The sequence below is a fragment of the Penicillium atrosanguineum genome, assembly GCF_028827265.1.
Source record: "Penicillium atrosanguineum strain IBT 20685 chromosome Unknown utg000001l_segment0_segment0, whole genome shotgun sequence".
Lineage (NCBI taxonomy): Eukaryota > Fungi > Ascomycota > Eurotiomycetes > Eurotiales > Aspergillaceae > Penicillium > Penicillium atrosanguineum.
In genome coordinates, this window is record NW_026623133.1 from 3,767,002 (window position 1) to 3,784,035 (window position 17,034).

General features: G+C 51.5%; 5 protein-coding genes across 5 annotated transcripts; 1 reads left to right on the forward strand and 4 right to left on the reverse strand.

The window, feature by feature from the left end:
• Positions 1-665: 665 nt before the first annotated feature.
• Positions 666-3,619, reverse strand: N7443_001468 (putative importin beta-2 subunit; the record flags this gene model as incomplete). The annotated part of the gene is made up of 3 exons (XM_056881524.1): positions 666-770; positions 823-3,429; positions 3,518-3,619. 3 exons carry the CDS (start codon positions 3,617-3,619, stop codon positions 666-668), a joined length of 2,814 nt encoding a protein of 937 aa, XP_056746762.1.
• Positions 3,620-4,916: 1,297 nt separating this feature from the next.
• On the reverse strand, positions 4,917-7,886 carry N7443_001469 (uncharacterized protein; the record flags this gene model as incomplete). The annotated part of the gene is made up of 3 exons (XM_056881525.1): positions 4,917-6,854; positions 6,915-7,627; positions 7,682-7,886. 3 exons carry the CDS (start codon positions 7,884-7,886, stop codon positions 4,917-4,919), a joined length of 2,856 nt encoding a protein of 951 aa, XP_056746763.1.
• Positions 7,887-8,399: 513 nt separating this feature from the next.
• Positions 8,400-9,986, reverse strand: N7443_001470 (DUF803 domain membrane protein; the record flags this gene model as incomplete). The annotated part of the gene is made up of 7 exons (XM_056881526.1): positions 8,400-8,859; positions 8,910-9,201; positions 9,257-9,417; positions 9,471-9,561; positions 9,617-9,707; positions 9,838-9,863; positions 9,917-9,986. The coding sequence occupies 7 exons, from the start codon at positions 9,984-9,986 to the stop codon at positions 8,400-8,402; spliced, it is 1,191 nt and encodes a 396-aa protein (XP_056746764.1).
• Positions 9,987-11,566: 1,580 nt separating this feature from the next.
• Positions 11,567-14,019, reverse strand: N7443_001471 (uncharacterized protein; the record flags this gene model as incomplete). Its single annotated transcript, XM_056881527.1, has 2 exons — positions 11,567-12,934; positions 13,003-14,019. The coding sequence occupies 2 exons, from the start codon at positions 14,017-14,019 to the stop codon at positions 11,567-11,569; spliced, it is 2,385 nt and encodes a 794-aa protein (XP_056746765.1).
• Positions 14,020-14,432: 413 nt separating this feature from the next.
• On the forward strand, positions 14,433-16,159 carry N7443_001472 (coatomer subunit delta; the record flags this gene model as incomplete). Its single annotated transcript, XM_056881528.1, has 4 exons — positions 14,433-14,435; positions 14,505-14,948; positions 15,002-15,198; positions 15,259-16,159. 4 exons carry the CDS (start codon positions 14,433-14,435, stop codon positions 16,157-16,159), a joined length of 1,545 nt encoding a protein of 514 aa, XP_056746766.1.
• Positions 16,160-17,034: the final 875 nt, after the last annotated feature.

Genomic DNA, 17,034 nt, shown 5'->3' on the forward strand with positions numbered 1-17,034 from the left:
AGTGGGGTTTAGGGATTTGCTTTCGTGCCATGCTACAAAGGGAAAGTTTCGCTATAGCCGATCGTTACATTACCTGACCACTTGGGCATGTATGGATAGGGAAATTCGGAAATTCGGAATGCTACCTAAGTTGTTGGTGTATCTATCTAATCTATCTATGTGAATGAAATGAAAAGGTCGGCGCTGAAACTATGAACTACCCAAAAAAAAAAAAAAAAAAAAAAAGGAACCGGCCCTGATAGACGACATGCAGAAATGGAAGAAGAAAGCGAGGTCATCAGATAGCCATGCCCATTGCAATCGTCAGATATAACGTAGATAAACAGTCAAATCATATCCCCTGTTCCCTGGATTCCTCCGCTCCCCTGCTCTGTCCCGCAATGGTAAGATATGCAGAGAATAAGGTAAAAAATAGCAAAAACGACTCATCAATGCCCCTTCTCGCTGTGCTAACAACCCATTTGCTTTTGTTCCTCTCGTTGCATTCACTCCTCCTATTACAAAGCCGACTAGTGATAAACGGATGAGAACACGGTGAGGATATGGAAGGCGCTTAAATCAGAACATGGGGAGAGAGACGCATGACAGGAAGCGATGCATAGAAGAAGACCTCATCGCCTCACGGCATTCACGTCAGGGAAGGTGGATGTGACGTGCTGCCAGGCTCAAACCTGATAATTGGAACGCAGCTTCTGGGCCGCTTGAGCCGGAAGTTGCTGCTCGAGGAAAGAACCGAAGTCGGGTATCATGTTTTTATAGCCTTGTAGAACCTGGGAATATTTGTTAAAAATGGTCTATTAATGATTGGGCGATAAAACAAACCTGCTGGAAGGAGCTCTTAATGTCTCGGTATTCCTCTTGGGAGAGCGACTTGCTCGGGAAAGAGGCAATGGCCCGGAAATATTCCGCCAGGCTGGATTCCATTGCCTGAGGATTCTTCATAACTACCTGGTTGAAGCCAAGGAACGCAGAGGCCTTCTCGCGAGTGAAATCGATCTTGGCCATCGAGCTCAGGAACGGGCCGGCGCACTCGCCCAGTTGAGGTGCCATCGCGTCGGGGCAGCAGAGGCCAAGGCGTCCAAGGGCCATGGCAGCGTTCTCATTGACAGAGTCAATGATATCCGGGCTGTTAATGATGACTAAGAGTCCACGGTACAGTTTCTCGACATAAGGCGACAGAGGGGCGTTCTCATTCACAGCAATCTCACCACATGACCAGCAGGCGTTGTTCAACACACTGAAACCAGTCTGGCGGTCGTCATCACGGATAAGGTCCAAGTCGAGTTGTTGAATGATGGTAGGCATGATCGTGGGGATGAAGGATTCCATATGAGGAAAGATGCTGATGGCACAGTCGCCCAGCAGGGCATATGAAGACTGGCGCACCTCGTAATTAGCATCCTGCATGCAGTAGCAGAGCAGATCAAAGAAATGTGGGTTCGAATTGGCCACCAGCTCGCCACTCTTTTGAGGATCGATAGCCTGGATGATAGCACTGAGAAGATCAAGGCTGGTCACGAGGAAATCCTTGTCCGGCTCATCGACAGTCTCGTTACTCGTCGCGGCGTGGGATATTTCAAGGTTCTTATAGATGATGCCAGTGCAGCGCTGGAAAAGGTTTGGCGCAAATGGTGCAAAGGCATCTCCATATGCAGCAGCAACGTAGCCAAGACACTCGAGTAGCGGGAAGATCTCACGCGAATCATCCACAACAATGTTGTACCGGGCGATGAGGGCAGGCATGAGGATGTCGACCAACTGAGGCTTAGCCAGCTCTTCCATGACGCACTCAGCGAGCGTTTGGATGCAGTCATAGAGAATGTACATGTTGCGATCCTTGTACTTGCCGAAACATTGAACGAACTGACGGAGAATGGGCTCACAGTAGGGCACCAGGTTGTCATCTGACTTCTCTTCCAAGCTGGCGAATGCAGACGCGGCAGCTTCCTGTACCTTCTTGTTGTTGTCAAGCATCCGATGAAGGATACCTTCCATCATTGGCTCAAAGAACTGAGCCTTCTGTGCGGGGTCCTGAAGATGAGAGGCCCATTCGGAGTACCGTCCTAAGCACCAGCAAGTAATTTGGCGCACAACGGGTTGAGCATCGTTCAACAAAGAAATCAGATAGGGCACAAGCTCGGGAAGGTGGGGGGTAACCGCATCCATGCAACCATCCGCAACGGCTCCCAGAGTAAGAACCGCAGCTTCGCGGTTAGGCCACTGCTCATGGCGCAGGGTCTCCATCAGGTAGGGAAGAATAATCTCGAAGATCGGGTCATGGTATACATTCGAGAACACATCCAGAGCGGCAGCAGAGCACTTCCGCAGGGTCCATTCATCCTCGGGGTCACCGAACTCGGAGTCCTCGATTTCACCCTCGCTGAGATCGTCTTCGTCTTCCTCCTGGGGCTGCTTCTGAGCACCGTTGGCCTGTTCACCCTGCTTCTTGTCACCACGAGCACCCTGGGCCTTGGCAAATTGCGGCTTCAAATCTTCGACACGATCCTCGGCATCGGCATCATCCGCTTCATTCATCAGGCGTTCAACTTCGTCTTCCTCGTAAATCATGTTCTGGAGCAGAACTGGGATAACCTTTGGCATGAAGGGCGCCAAAGCCTGCTGCAACTTATCCTGTTCGCCAGCAACAATCCAGAACTCTGCCGCGTCAAGAGCAAGTTCCGGGTCCTCTTGGTTTCGCTGCTGAATGAGAATGTAGTTGACGAGGCCATCCAAATGCGGGATAAGCTTGTCTGGCGCAAACTCGACAAGCTGGGAGAAGGACTGGCACACCATCTTCCGGACCTCGGTGTCATTGTCAGATGATAGGTTGAACAGCTGAGAAAGGAACAGGTCGAGCGAAGCCATCAAGGCCTGGGGCTGGTGCGGGAGGAAGACATGGAGACTGTTCAGGGCGAGGGAGCGAACACGAGAACTTTCGCGGGTGGTGAATTCAAGCAGCTTGGGGATGATCACGTCGAGTGGGCGCTGTCCCTGGTAGTCGCGATCGAGGATCTTGCGGTTGTCCTCGCAGACCTTGAACAGGGCATTCATTGCGGCCTCCTGAGCAGGAACGGACACATTTCCCGGGGAGTTTCCAACGAGAGACAGAAGCTCGTGGAGGATCTCGGGCCAGGCCAAAAGGCCACCCCGTTGCACAAGCTCCGTAATGATGCTGCCGGCACCTCTCTGAACCTGACGATCATTGTCGCGGAGCGCAACGAGTGCGGCAGATCGAATGAAGATCAGGCTCTGCTGGGGAAGGGTGTGGTAGCCCCAGGCGATCTTGGTCTTGATATTCATGGCAGCAGCGAATCGGACAAAGTTGTAGGTGGTTGCGTCCATGCCGACGCAGGCAGGAACCTCCGCGGTGGAGAAGAGATAGGTAATGTAGTTGACATAGTCCGGAGAAGATGTAGCCTGAGCCAGCATCTATCATGGCGAGGTATTCAGTCAGTCTTCAAATTCAAGATCTTGAGAAGAGGGGGTAAAATGCGGCAGGGGAAAAAAATCAAGGTACCTCTTCAGCTTGCTTCCGCATGGCCGCATCCTGGCCATTGAGGGAGTCTCTGAGGCAGCATGATAGCTGCCTCAATGGCTCGTCCTGAGGTTTCCAATCCATGTTGAAGCAGTGTCAAAAGTCGACTGCGGTGTGAGGCGCAAAAGTGCGTGTGGTACAAGGAGCCCCGCTAAGAATGTGGGAACGGGCCCCCTTCGCTGGTCCCCCAGATTTTGAAGCACAACAGCAACGAGTTCGGATCGTCCGAACAGAAATTGAAATGTTTAAATTTTAGAGAATATCACTGGATATAGCCAAGAGTTACTACAGAAAGAAATCTCAAATGAAAAAAGGAGCTTCCAAGTGAAGGGACCGATGAGGTACGTGGTGCTGGCAGAAAAATGATCTCCGAAGGCAAAGGCGGTAGACTTCAACGTCCCTCGAATGCAGTCAAGGCGGTTTGTAAGACAAGTCAAGTTGCCCACGGTCGATGAGGTAGGTAAGGTCATGAATCTAAGAGTCTGCTACTTGGGTGAATATGGATATGCTGGATTCTCCTAGGCGCCTAAAAGCTCATCAGTGATAGGGCGACATAGTCGGTGTCCTTGGAGGTATACCCGTCGTCGGTGCCTATGTAACTAACTACACTGCGACAGAGGTATACGATGAAGCCTAGGAGTGTCAACTCAAGGTCTCCTGCACAGGTGTGCGCTATATGATCTCCACGTGGGCTCCACCTAGTCATTTGTGACCTCTCAAATGCTTAAGCTGGCACATAAAAACGGAACGAGCTTCGCGAATACTTCGCGACAACGTTATTATTTGAAAGAACGCTTTGGAATGTAGCGAATACATCGTTTGTCAAACGTGGACAGTGACTAAGACGCGCTATTTTCTACATTTTCTATGATTCCGAATACATGAAACGTATAAGCTACTTAATCCGTAACAAGGTGGTTCTAACAATGAACCTCGGTGGAAGATGGTGATAACTGCACATCCTGATAGCGCTTTTAAGGTAGGACTGTCCTATCTGATTCCCATCTAGGTTGCAACTAGGCACAAATGACATCCTAACCGTGCGCCTAACATGGAGCGAGCGCTGCCGATGCATTCAATGTTACGAATATGCCGCGAATGCGTTATCATAGGAAAGCGCAATTGAGAGCGCAGTGGACGAAACGTGACAGACGTGAGTCTCAAGTGAGGAGTGTCACTGCCCACATCAAACCGCTGTTCGGGAGGAATACGAAGAATATAGGTATGCTACACTATAGTCCATGAGCCTCACAGTAGTAAGAAACAGTGAATGTAATGCAGACCCCTAATTGTCTTTATCAAAACCAAGCTCCTCTTTGGCAAATGACTATAAACATCGTGTATTACCGGTTGAAATCAAATAACTCGTGGTCTCAAACGCTCAAGCCCACACCATCTTCTTGATATCATATACGAGATACTCCAAAATCCCAGTCCGTTTCTTGGCATCGGCCAGGGATATGATATCCGACTGCTCAACCACAGACGTCGAATCAACATTCTGACTATCGCCGGCCAGCATCGCGCGTTCAATTTCCTGGCAAATCCCCCGCACCCGATCAAGTTCTTTGACGGTAACAATGCCAGCGTTGGGACCAAGACGAGGACGAGGACTAGGCACGGGATTAGACATAGGCATCGATTTGAACGCAACGAAGCGAGTCGTTGCTCGCTTAGTGCCCCGGAGCCAGGATACAAGGTCCCATTCACCGTTACTGCTTGTGGTCTCAAGAGCAGCGGGGCGCACGTTTGTCTGCAGAGAGCGCGTGTTGACGCGCAGAGCATTTGTATCACCATCTCGGTATACGACGACCAGTCCAACATTACTTCTCTCATTGGCCTGAGTGTCTGTCAGAATGGAAGTGATGTATGTGCCGTAGTGAATGCGAGAGATGCTGCGCAGATCAATGCGTTCAAATGAGAGCACTTTATCTGTTTCCCAGTCAAAGCGGCAGCTGTAGACCGCTGCATCTGTCAACAAGAGAACGGATTCTTCGAATGGGAGTGTGCGGAGAGTGTTCGGTTGTCGTGGTGTCAGCATAGTCCAACCGCCAAGAAATTCTTCGGAGGGACTGCTGATTACGATTTTACAGCTCGTGTCAATTGCGTTCTGGCGGATCTTTTGCACCGAAATTCCTGGGTCGGTGGTTTGTAGTTCCATGGCAAATTCGTCGAAGACGTGCGTTGATACATTGCCAAGGAGGTAGTCGATACAGGCTTGGGAGAAATAGTCGTTGACAATGTTGTTGTAGTATCGAGAGAGCGTCAGGCCAAAATCATTCAGGGCGCCTCGGTAATCCCGCTTGCGAGTGCGAGTGTAATCACCCTTCAGAGCTGCAGTCGACGAGTATTGCTTTGAGATCGCATCTCCATTGTCTGCCCAGAGCGTATTAAACCATTGAGTTGAAGAATCTCCGCCAAAGTCGATTTGAATTCCTTCCTCCTTCAGCTGGCGCTCGAGCGCCCATTGGCCAAGGGCACACTGTGCAACACCTGTGCGGTCGAGACAATCCATGCAGTTGGTCCTCACAATACCAACTTGTTTGTGCAAGGCAGCACCATCTTTGACGGTAGTGTAACCAAACTCGTCGAGGGTTTCTTTCACACGATCGACCAACCGGCTGACATTTTCGAACTTCATACCGCGACACTCATTGTGGAAGTCAAACCACTCTAGACGCAGCGGCGAACCATCAATGCCCCCGGCTTTGTTAAAGACATCGGCATATCTCTCGTACTGCTCGCCCACTTTCAATTCTCCGGCATGTTTGTCAATCAACGACACTGCCTGTATCTTGCCATACCTCCGACTAAGTTCTCGAAAGTGTCTCCCAAAAGCGAGCTGATTGGTCTCGGCAGAATGATGCAACACTGGGATCGGCTTGAAGGCATACGGCGACTGTGAGAAGTAAAGCGGAATAGACCCTCGCACCTGCAGATAGGAGTGAACATTATGCGACGGATCCCAATCGGGGCCCGAAAGTATCTGCTCCGTCTCCACCGTGTTTGCAGTATTGCCCTCATCATCAACACCGCGACGAAGGTACCGAACACCCGGCCGATTGACAGAACGCCTCGATATCAAAGTCAAAAGGAAGTTCTGCTTAGGAGCTTCGGTCTCAACACTCTCTGCATCTTGGCTATCGCCAATGATACGAGCTTCAGCGGATTCCTCTCTGGGATTCCCGTCCGATACCTTCTTCTCAGGAACAGCGACTGTAAACTTTCGCTGGCCAACAAACCCTTGCAGCAGGGGCAAGACAAATCCATGAGCATCGCTATCTATGAATGCAGTCATAAGATGCTTGTTCCAGAAATACTACGAACCCCATATTAGCAATCAGCCATCCATCAACCCGGAAGTAAAGATGTAACATACCAATGGATCAATAGTCTTATGAAGTGGCAAATGCCCACTCCTCGGCCCCTGCGCATGATACGACCTCGTAAGATCATAATCATATGCAAAAAAGAAATTATGCGACGCAAAAAGCAGCTTCGTATACCTCAACAATTTTGGCAACAACTCAGCCGCTTGCCCAGCCCCTGGCTGGTTAGAATCACTCTGGGAACCAAATTCCTGCGGCACAATCGCCTCAGTACTAGAATCCCCAACCTCAGACCCTTCAGTCGACATCCGAGGCGTGTCGTCAAACGGCGGCTCCAGCACTTCCGGCTCCAGCGCTCCAGGCCTCGGTAAGCCTAGATTCTTGCGCGATAGCCAGTTCGCTGCGAACCGTCCAAATCGGAGCCGTTTACCAATGACATCTTCGGCTATGCTGCTAACGCTGACTCCGCGCGAGTGGAAGGTCTCGCGGGTAGGTGAGGTCGGCACGCTGCCGATCTCTGTTGCTGCACCATCTGTGACATTGTCTGGGACGTCTTCTTCGTCGGATGAGGGGTCGAGGTCTGGATCGCCCTGTGAGACTTCCTTTCGGGCTTGTGTGATTGCGCGGGTCGCGTCTTCTTGGGACGATGTGGGGATAATTGCGACGTTCGTTACGGAGTAAACTGGATAGCCTTGTATCTGGGCGACTTGTTCGCGCTGGGTGACGGAGACGAGGAACGAGTATGACGCAACGGACAATAAGCCTGATAATGCAGGTTAAACATTGCGTGGGGCTATTGAGTCCAGGGCGGACGTACCGACTAGACCGTATGACTCCAAGACATCGCGTCCCTCGAAGGCTTCCGGAGCCGAAGTGGGCAGGGCAGTGATCTTGTTCGTTTTGTAGTCTATGCGGATGGAGGAGGCTTCATTGTTGCTGCCGTTAAACCGTGGACCGCCATTCGCGTGTAGAACTAGGCCATCGACCGCAGCGACGACAATCAGCTTGCGCAGCACGGGCATGGCGAAGGATCTGGAAATTCAAGGGTGAACTTCGCAGGTGTTCGCATCCCCGCAAAGCACAGGGCTGTCGGATGCAAGTTTTCCATAACAGCTGACTCGGCACCTACATCATCGGATCGCTTGCCCCACTTCTCTACAATCTATGTAAGATACTTCCGATGCTTGATGCTTGATGCTTGATACTTGATACTTGAAGATTCGTCTCTAATTGCACAAGGAAATCCAATAAAAACTCGGTATATACAATGATGCCTCGCCCCACAAATCAAAAACAGGAAAAAAGAAATTCAACCATAGAGAACCCAGTCATATCCAATCATTTCATACGGCAATGTCCAGTGCCTAGTATGAGATCGCCCGAGTATCAGGTCTCGGGCTTTTGGGAGGAAACAATAATAATACAGGATGCTCAGGAGAAGAGCCCGTGGCTCGAAGCAGTGCGTGGCGGGAAATAGCGTTGCGGCAGTAATCTCGTGAGAGGGTGTGCTATACTTCACACTCCAGACTTGCAGATCAGATCTGGCTATTCTGCTTGGTGTGGATAGCTGTGCGTTGCGGTTCGTTGCTAGAGAACGTTGGCCCGGGCTCTCCGTCGCTATCTTCTCCCAGCTGATGCAACCCGATCCCCGAGTGGCTCTCGACGTCGTAGGAATGGATGAGGCCCTCGCGATCGCCGTGGCCATTGAGGTAGGCGCTGGAAGAGCTTCGGCGGGACTGCATTGAGCGCCGGGTCTGGAAGCTGGCGATGCCATCTGTTGGCACACCATCTTCATCGAACCTGGAATTGGACAGTTTTGTTCCGTCGGGGTCGTGTCGGGAGAGGTTAAGTAGGTAGACACCGGTAAAGATGATAAGGAATCCGCAGAGCAGAGAAATGGTGTTAACTGCATCGGTAGTGTTGAATCCCTGGAAGAGAATGAAGGAGGCGCAAAGCGTGAAGGTCGTGAAAGTAACATAGTAGAGGGGGTTCACACTGGTCCTGTTAGCACTGATTCGAAGTTGACCGTCCAAGATTGCACTCACATCGAGGTCGAAAATGAGTTCAATGCTTTGTTGAAGTAATTCATCTGTGTAAGAATGCAGAAGCCAGTCACAATGGCGAACACATAGGTTGACGCATGGACAAATTGGTTGTTGCCCTGGAAAGTGAGCTTCACGGCAATACCGAAGGCCTTGACGGACATGACCGAGACCGAGCCAACTGTAGAGCAAATTGAGATGAACACGAGCGGGTTCTTCTTGCCATATCGCGGCGCGATCCGATAAATCATCACGGTCGAGAAGGTGGCCACGAAGAAACAGTACAACAGGAAAGCTGCGGAGAGAGTCAGCCTAACCATATCATCCACCCTGGAAATCATGCCACATACGCGCTTTCACGGCATATCCCAAAAGAACATCGATTCTGTCCACCGGCTTGTCAGGGGGCGCGTGGAGGACAATGACGACCGAACCAAGGAGGCACATGGCGCATCCCAATTTCCCCAATGTACCTAACCGCTCGTCAAGGAAGTATGAACCGAGGACCGCGCTGTGAGGCTGTTAGCAATGTCGCCGGTCATTGCAAGGAGGGCGGGTGCGTACCCGATCAGCACACTCAGTGCACCGAGAGGTGTGACGAGAATCGCGGGCGCAAAGGCATACGCGGCGAAGTTGGCAACTTCGCCAATTCCCACTGTTCAAGTATTCGTCAGTTGCGAGTTTCGTTAGGCCTGATGGAGATTCCCTACGTGTGATGACGCCTGCCCACCAAATTGGGCTCTTCAGATATGAGAATCCTTCACCCTCGAAACCGTGTCGCTCTGAAGCATGCAACAGACCCTAGAACCCATCAGTATCCCTGCTCCTAATGTATCTGCGACTCGGCAATCGGTTCGCGTCCGATTAAGGGACTCGTTCTTCGGTCGGCAATCGACGCTCGAGGCTGGGGCTGAGGCGGAGGCAAACAAACCTTTTTTGTAATTACAAAACTCGTGCCTGGGCGATTCAGTTAGCTGTCAGCCCGATAGACTGGAGAACAGAGTTCTTACCAATTGCCATTGTTGACATGATGGCCATTATGAGCCCGACATATCTAATGCGCAACGCCGAGGTTAGCATCTGACCACCTTGTCCACAAGACTCGAATACGTAGCAATGGGCCATACTTGTCCGGAACCATCTTGATGTAGTCTCTCTAGGAGCGCACTGCTCCCAACTGCGATATAGATCCAGTGCCAGCAATGGAAGGATGAAGGAGACGACTGGGTAAACGAAGGGAAGGGGAGGCGGAGTAGGTTCAAGGAGGGTGACAGCGGAGAGGCGAGGCGAGGCGGAGAAGCGCAAAAGTCCGAGCCAGCCCGTGAGATTCAAGGTGTGATGAAAAGTCGCTAAAAGTGGTCGAGTCGCAAGGTGGTGAGAAGCAGCGTTTGGTGCCTGCGTGCGGTGGGGTTCCGTTTCGAGACTGGGCCGATCGGGACGCGTAAGAGGCAACGGCTGAGCGAAGTGGTCGGCGCCGGCTCTGCAGGGTCGGAGCACGGACTTTGTCGGTCCTTACTGTAATATGAGTGGCAGACGGTGAGGTTAAATCTTCGAAGATGCAGTGTATCTGCAGAGGGTCAACCTGTCGAGACCGGGAACAGAAATATAGGCGAGGAATGCAGATGTTTCATCGGTCTTGAACCCTGAGTGTTCCCAGTGGCGGCGATCGTCGTTTCACATCGATCTCGTCGTCCAACCGCATTCGGCCTGTCTATACTTAGAGCGTGGGCTCCACATGGGCCTTCCAGGGCGCCTTTGATTAGATTATCCACCTAGGAAACCGAGGTGTTACTCAGATTTGGGGCCAGTGGGGGGGCTAATCCAGGTCCCGGACTAGGTAATTGGTACATAGTTATGTACAATGATCGACCTTGATGGTAAACAGGTGCCGTGCTATGTATGACCCTCTAGTCAGGGGGTCAAGCTTCTACAACCACGCGTTTACTTAGCACGAATCTCTGCGAACTGGTTTCATCGGTTATAGCCTAAGCACGGTGGGTAACTGGAGAAGCTAAGAAGCTTGGTCCGACACTTGGACCAATACTTCCCCGCGCATTCGGCACAAGTTGCAGCTTTAGGCAACACCAATAGTGCGCCTGCAATACAGAGACTACGATTCACAGGTGCCATTTAAAAAAGTGAATTCTCATGTTCCAGATTATCCTAGCCTAAGAATATCTGAACTAGCCCCGATACGCCGAGTCGAACGCTATATGAGATACTAGAATGCAACCCCGAACTCCCATGGCGCCACAACTTTTTGAACCCCCCAAAGTATGGTATCTCGCCGTAAACATGCAAATAGACGTACACAAATATAAAGGGGGAATATGCGAAGCAGGATGGAAAGGGGCAAGTAGGTGTGTTGATTACGCACCAGGAGCCGGGTCAATTGTTTTCAGTGAATTGAACAATGAAAACTTGAACCCTGGGGGCCTCAGGAAAGGAATAAGAAAGACATCACATACCTGATTATCGTTATCAAGCGAAAACCGTGATCACGGACCGAAGCCATTGCTGGTATTCAGGGTTAGTAGAAAAGGGGGTCGAGGTGGAGTTGTTGAACCAAAGCCAGCGGTGACCCACGGGAATCAAAGACATGATCCTTTTTAGAGGTTGTCCAAGTGATAAGCATGGGCACCGAGACAAAAGTATGTTGTTTACGAGCGGCGACGCTTAAGTTCGGGGGTCGTGGCCTCGGCAATGTCCCAATCATCTTCCTCCTCACGGGACCGTTTGGTTGACACATTGTCAAGGGTGTGGGAGTCAGTAAGGGAAGGATCTTCTTCACCCAGCTCAATGGCCTCCGTAACCTCCGTGACCTCCAAGTCAGGTGGAGGATAGTAGTCGTCAAAGTCATCATCATCGCCGTCACCGTTACCGGACTGTTGGTTGCCGGTGTCGTCGTCTTCGGCGCCATCATGGACGGGAGGGGTAGGGGTGGCAAGGTCGTCCTCGGAATGCTCTTGCTCAAAGCTTTCGGTTGGCTCAAGTTGGCCGCTCTGGCGATTTTTGGCAGGACTCTGCATCACCTCTTCGGCGATACCAAGTAAATCGTCCTCGGGCTCAGGTGTCTGCTCGTGGTTGGCGGCGTCCTCCCTTGGTACAGGTTCCAGAGTGGATTCAGATTGCTCGTAAGAGCCATCATCAACATCACCAGCACCAGCCGGATATTCCTCGTCTTCATGGACGGCATCTGGGTCATTGGGTTTCGTTCCGGCATGGTCCTCGGTTTCTTCGGTGGCGTGGTCATCGCCATGTGTATCCTGGAAATCCTCGGGATTCTCGACATCATAGGTTTCAGCTTGCTGAGAAGCATCTGCATGCTCAAAACTATTGGCATCGGCGCTTTCCTCGACTTGTTGATCCAAATTATTTGATTCAACGTCAGCCGGAGCACCAATTTCAGTAGGCTCGTTTCGATGGGAAATCGAGGCGACGGTCGCAGATGAATCGGTATGTTGAGCTTCTGAATCATAATGCCGCTCTTCCTCATTCTCATCTTGGCCACCAGGGGCCTCTTCCGCAAAGACTTCTTCCTTTCCATCTTGGGCTTCTTCAGGACCATCGGTCTCTGCCTCGGCCTTCTGATCAGCAGCAGCCGATTCATGACCGGCTTCAGCATGCTTTTCCTCCGAGCCATTTGCTTCGTGCACCTCATGGTGAGATTCAGAGCCAAAGGGCCCGTTGTCTTGAGTAGCTTCATCTAGTTCATGGGCCGTTTCCTGTCCACTTTTATCGGCCTTCATAGTATCATGAGGCTGGTCAGTCTCCTCGGCATTTACAGTTTTATCTTCAGCATGACCGCCCTCTTCAGCCTCGTCATAACCATACCACTCATGGATTTGCGACAGGCCCTTGCCACCATCAGCAGCAGCAACAAGGGCGGCCAACTCCGATTGACAAGTCGGCTTAGATGTCAAGGAGAGGTACAGGGCGTCCGGCTCATCAGTACCGTCATTATGACACAGTCGAAGGTAGACGTTCAGAATCTGGTGCAAGGTCATATTGGATGTGTGCGAGGAGTCCTGTGTGGAATTAGCTTTTTAGTCCATGAAAAAAAAAACCATCATAAACATCGCAAGGAGTTGCTTACCTCTGCTATTTGAATACCAAGAGAGTCGATATCAATAACAAGTACCTCATGCTCGGCAACATTATCCAATAGGATCTCACGAAGAGAGCTGAACAATCTACCGACATTGTCGTAGGCAACGTCTTCGTCATGAAGGAAGAATGTTTCTGCTGAGTCGCCTTCAAGAGGCGGGAAGAGAGAAATCTCATTTCCTTGATAGAGAACCTTCACCGGATGCAGGGACTCGTCGTCGTGATCGTGGGCACTCTGATGCTCATTCTCAAGCAAGTTTTCAGTCTCAGAATGTCCAACAGTTTCGCGATTTGCTTCCGTAGATGGAGCTTGCGCTGGTGGAGCCTCAAGAGTCTCCGCGGGAGGCTCAGCCTGCGAAATAGTTTCCTCGGCGGTCGGAGCTTTACTTTCCGTGTCTTCATTAGTTTCTTCAAGCAACTCGACCTTGTGATCGGCATCGAGTTCGGCATTTTGCTTCTGGGGTTTCTCGGACTGGGCTTGTTCAGATGCGGTCGACTGCGAACCCTGAACAGGATCTTGGGGTTTATTTTCGAGAGGGGATATTTCAGCATGGCCACCAAAGCCTTCCTGGGTCACTTGTTGCGGGACCGGTTCCAGGACATTTTGGATGGGGGGATTCGTCTGGTCCTCCATATTCGCCGGGTCGTCAATTTGGATGGTAGGCAAGACTGGTGCATCCCCCGCTACGGGCTGGTCCCCCTCTTGCATTTCAGCCTCGTATGTCACTTCTTCGTCCTGGACTTCAATATCATGATCCTCGTCAACAATGTCGTCGGCATCGACCATAGATCCTTCGGAGGGCTCGTCGACCATGTCGGCATCGTTGATTGCATCGTTATTGAAAAGAGAGGGCTGAGATGTAGGATAGTCATCTGCGCCCATCATGTCGCTATCCATGTTGGAGACTTGGTCCTCCATAAGATCCAGATCGATATCAAAGTCATCATTATTGGCCTGGTAGGGAGAGGCCATCTCCATAGAGTCCTCAACAGCAGGAACCTCCATGGTGGGAAATGGCAGTGAAGCCGATGTCATAGCATAGACGCGTCAAAGAGGTTGGAGCCACAAGTTCGTGTCTAGCGGTTTCTCCGTAGTGGTAAGTCGAAGACGTTCAAGGAGGTAAAGAAAGGCAAAAAGGTAAGTTGTCGAAATACGCTCAAATCCAGTTTGTCAAGAGAGTGATACAGGAAATGAGCAGGAGTTGAGAAAAGACAGGGAAAAAAGAGAGTTGACGCCGGACTAAGCGAAGGGGGTGGGCGTGCACGGGCCAAGTCCGAAGAGAACAGAGTAGCGGGCGGCGATGTGTCCCATCAACAACACCACAAGGGGCTCTGCCTAACGCTTTACAACTGCTCTCTCCTGGAATCACACGCCTTCTTTTGCTCATTTGAAGACTTCCGGCTAAATCTTCGCTCGTCATGGTATGCATCTCTCTCCCGAGTTCATTGCCCCTGTGAGCTTCTAGACTAACGGAGCCTCCCCACAATCAGGTCGTCCTCGCAGCGTCGATATGCACTCGTGGAGGCAAAGCGGTCCTCTCGCGCCAGTTCCACGAAATTGCCCGGTCGCGCATTGAGGCCTTGCTCGCCTCATTCCCCAAGCTTGCGGATTCCGGAACCCAACACACCACTGTCGAGCAAGACAACGTCCGCTTCGTGTACCAGCCATTGGACGAATTGTACATCGTTCTGATCACCAACCGCCAATCCAATATTCTCCAAGACATCGACAGCTTGCACCTGTTTGCCCAGGTGACCGCCAGCATCTGCAAGAGCCTGGACGAGCGCGAGATTACTCGCAATGCCTTCGAGCTGCTGAGCGCATTCGACGAGTTGGTGACTTTGGGATACCGGGAGAACCTGTCCCTATCTCAGATCAAGACTTTCCTGGAGATGGAGAGTCACGAGGAGAGAATCCAAGAGATCATTGAGCGGGTATGCTATGGCTTCAATTGGAGGGCTGCTTCTACGCTAACATTCGTCTATAGAACAAAGAGTTGGAGGCCAGCGAAGAGCGCAAGAGGAAGGCGAAGCAACTGGAGATGCAGCGCAAGGAAGCTGCTCGAAGCGGCCGCGTTGCTGCTCCTCGCACACCATCCTACCCCGTCTACACACCTCCCGCGCGCCCTTCGGTCCCCGATACCTACGATTCCTACGAAGCGGAGAAGAAAAAGGCATTTTCCAAGTATGTTTTCCCTAGAGCCTGGAATATGGGGTGCGGTATTAACGAGATCAATTATTATAGGCCCATCCCTACTCGCGGCAAGGGTATGCAACTCGGCAAGAAGTCAAAGGCAACCGATATCTACGAGAAGGTCCGAGGCGATTTGGGTCCCGAAGTCGAGGAGTCCAGCCCGCTGGTCACAGAGGCCTCGACCCCTGTGCAAGAGATCGCCTCTGCCCGGGAATCTCTAACCGCAGACCGCGACCCCGTCCAGATTACTATCGCCGAAACGATCTCCGCCACACTTACACGCGAGGGTGCCTTGAAATCGTTCGAAGTCAAGGGCGACCTTCAGCTCCGCATTACCGACCCTGCCTTCACCAAGCTGCGCCTCGACCTCCAGGCCGTTCCTACCCACGGTGCCCAGTTCCGCACTCACCCCAATGTCGACAAAGCTCTTTTTACCAGCACCTCGGCCATTCAGCTCAAGGACACCTCCAAGCGCTTCCCCGCAAACAACTCCATCGGTGTCCTGCGGTGGCGTGTTGTTAGCTCAGCTGATAATGCCGACATTCTCCCCATTACTTTCACCGTCTGGGTGAACAAGGGCTCCGACTCGACGACTGTCACAGTGGAGTACGAGCTCACCGGTTCAGACAGCCTGCGCGATGTCGTTGTCACTATTCCTTATGGCTCAGAAGAACCTGCGGTGTCCAGCTTTGATGCTATGTACGAGGTGTCTGGCGACAGCATTGACTGGACACTGGGCGCGGTTGATGAGTCGAACCCATCTGGCAGCTTCGAGTTTGAGTCAACCGACGGCGACGAGGACCAGTTCTTCCCGATGAACGTGCGCTTCACTAAGGCTCAACCTTTCGTTGATGTCGATGTTCTGAGCGCCTCGCTACTGGAGATGGACGGTGAGAGCACTGCCTTCTCCAAGGACGTTCGCAGCGTTGCGGAGAACTTCCTCATCGAGTGATTTGGATTTGAGTTGTATAGAGTCGGATACTAATGACGTTCGGATTGTGGCCTATGCTGGCATTTTGCTTCGAAGATCGTGTTCTAAGCCCTTGAATTTTGACTGTTCTTAACAAGACGTTCTCCTACCGGGACCGTGTCTTAGGTTTACCCAAAAAATTGACACACCTTACTATAGACTCTCATCAACCTTGGAAGGATGGCTGTAACCCCCCTCAGTTTGCGCAGGTGTCGTATGCCCTCGTGGCAGCTACATGCGTGGTGATGTTTACCTCGATCATCCTCGATCATTCACATGTAATAGTCTACGTCAGGATTATGGATATTTGAAATCTCAGAAGCTGGTCGAGTCAAGTCCCAACAGAATAACCTGAATCAGATCCCTCTGGGCCCTGACTCACGTGTCGTCGAGCTCCTAGTGCCTCGTTCGCTGTCCATGGACTTGTTTACCTGCTATCCTATCAAACTGTGTTACTCTGATTAACAACCAGGGGACACCAGATGAAATTGGCGCCACCATTTTCTAACGTCAGATTGACTCTGTTCCTCGGGTCTAGGCCTTCCGACTCGGTCATTGGAAGTGAGCCGTGGAAGCTTGAGCCACTATATGCAACAGACTTGGTGTAGGCATTCTCCCAGTAACAACGAGGGTTCAGCACTGTACCATTTACAGAAGCTATGACGACCGCAACAAGATCGACGAGGCCTTTGCTTCGCCCACCGAGCCATTTCCTGCAGAGGGAGTTCCAGTGTATCCAGGTCCTTTCTAGGTACCGATCCCGTTCCTAGGACAGCGATATTGAGAGTCTGTCGGTCCCAACAACCGACAAAATATGCAGTGAGTGGAGATGCCCGGGGAAGAGACGAAGTGGTTTA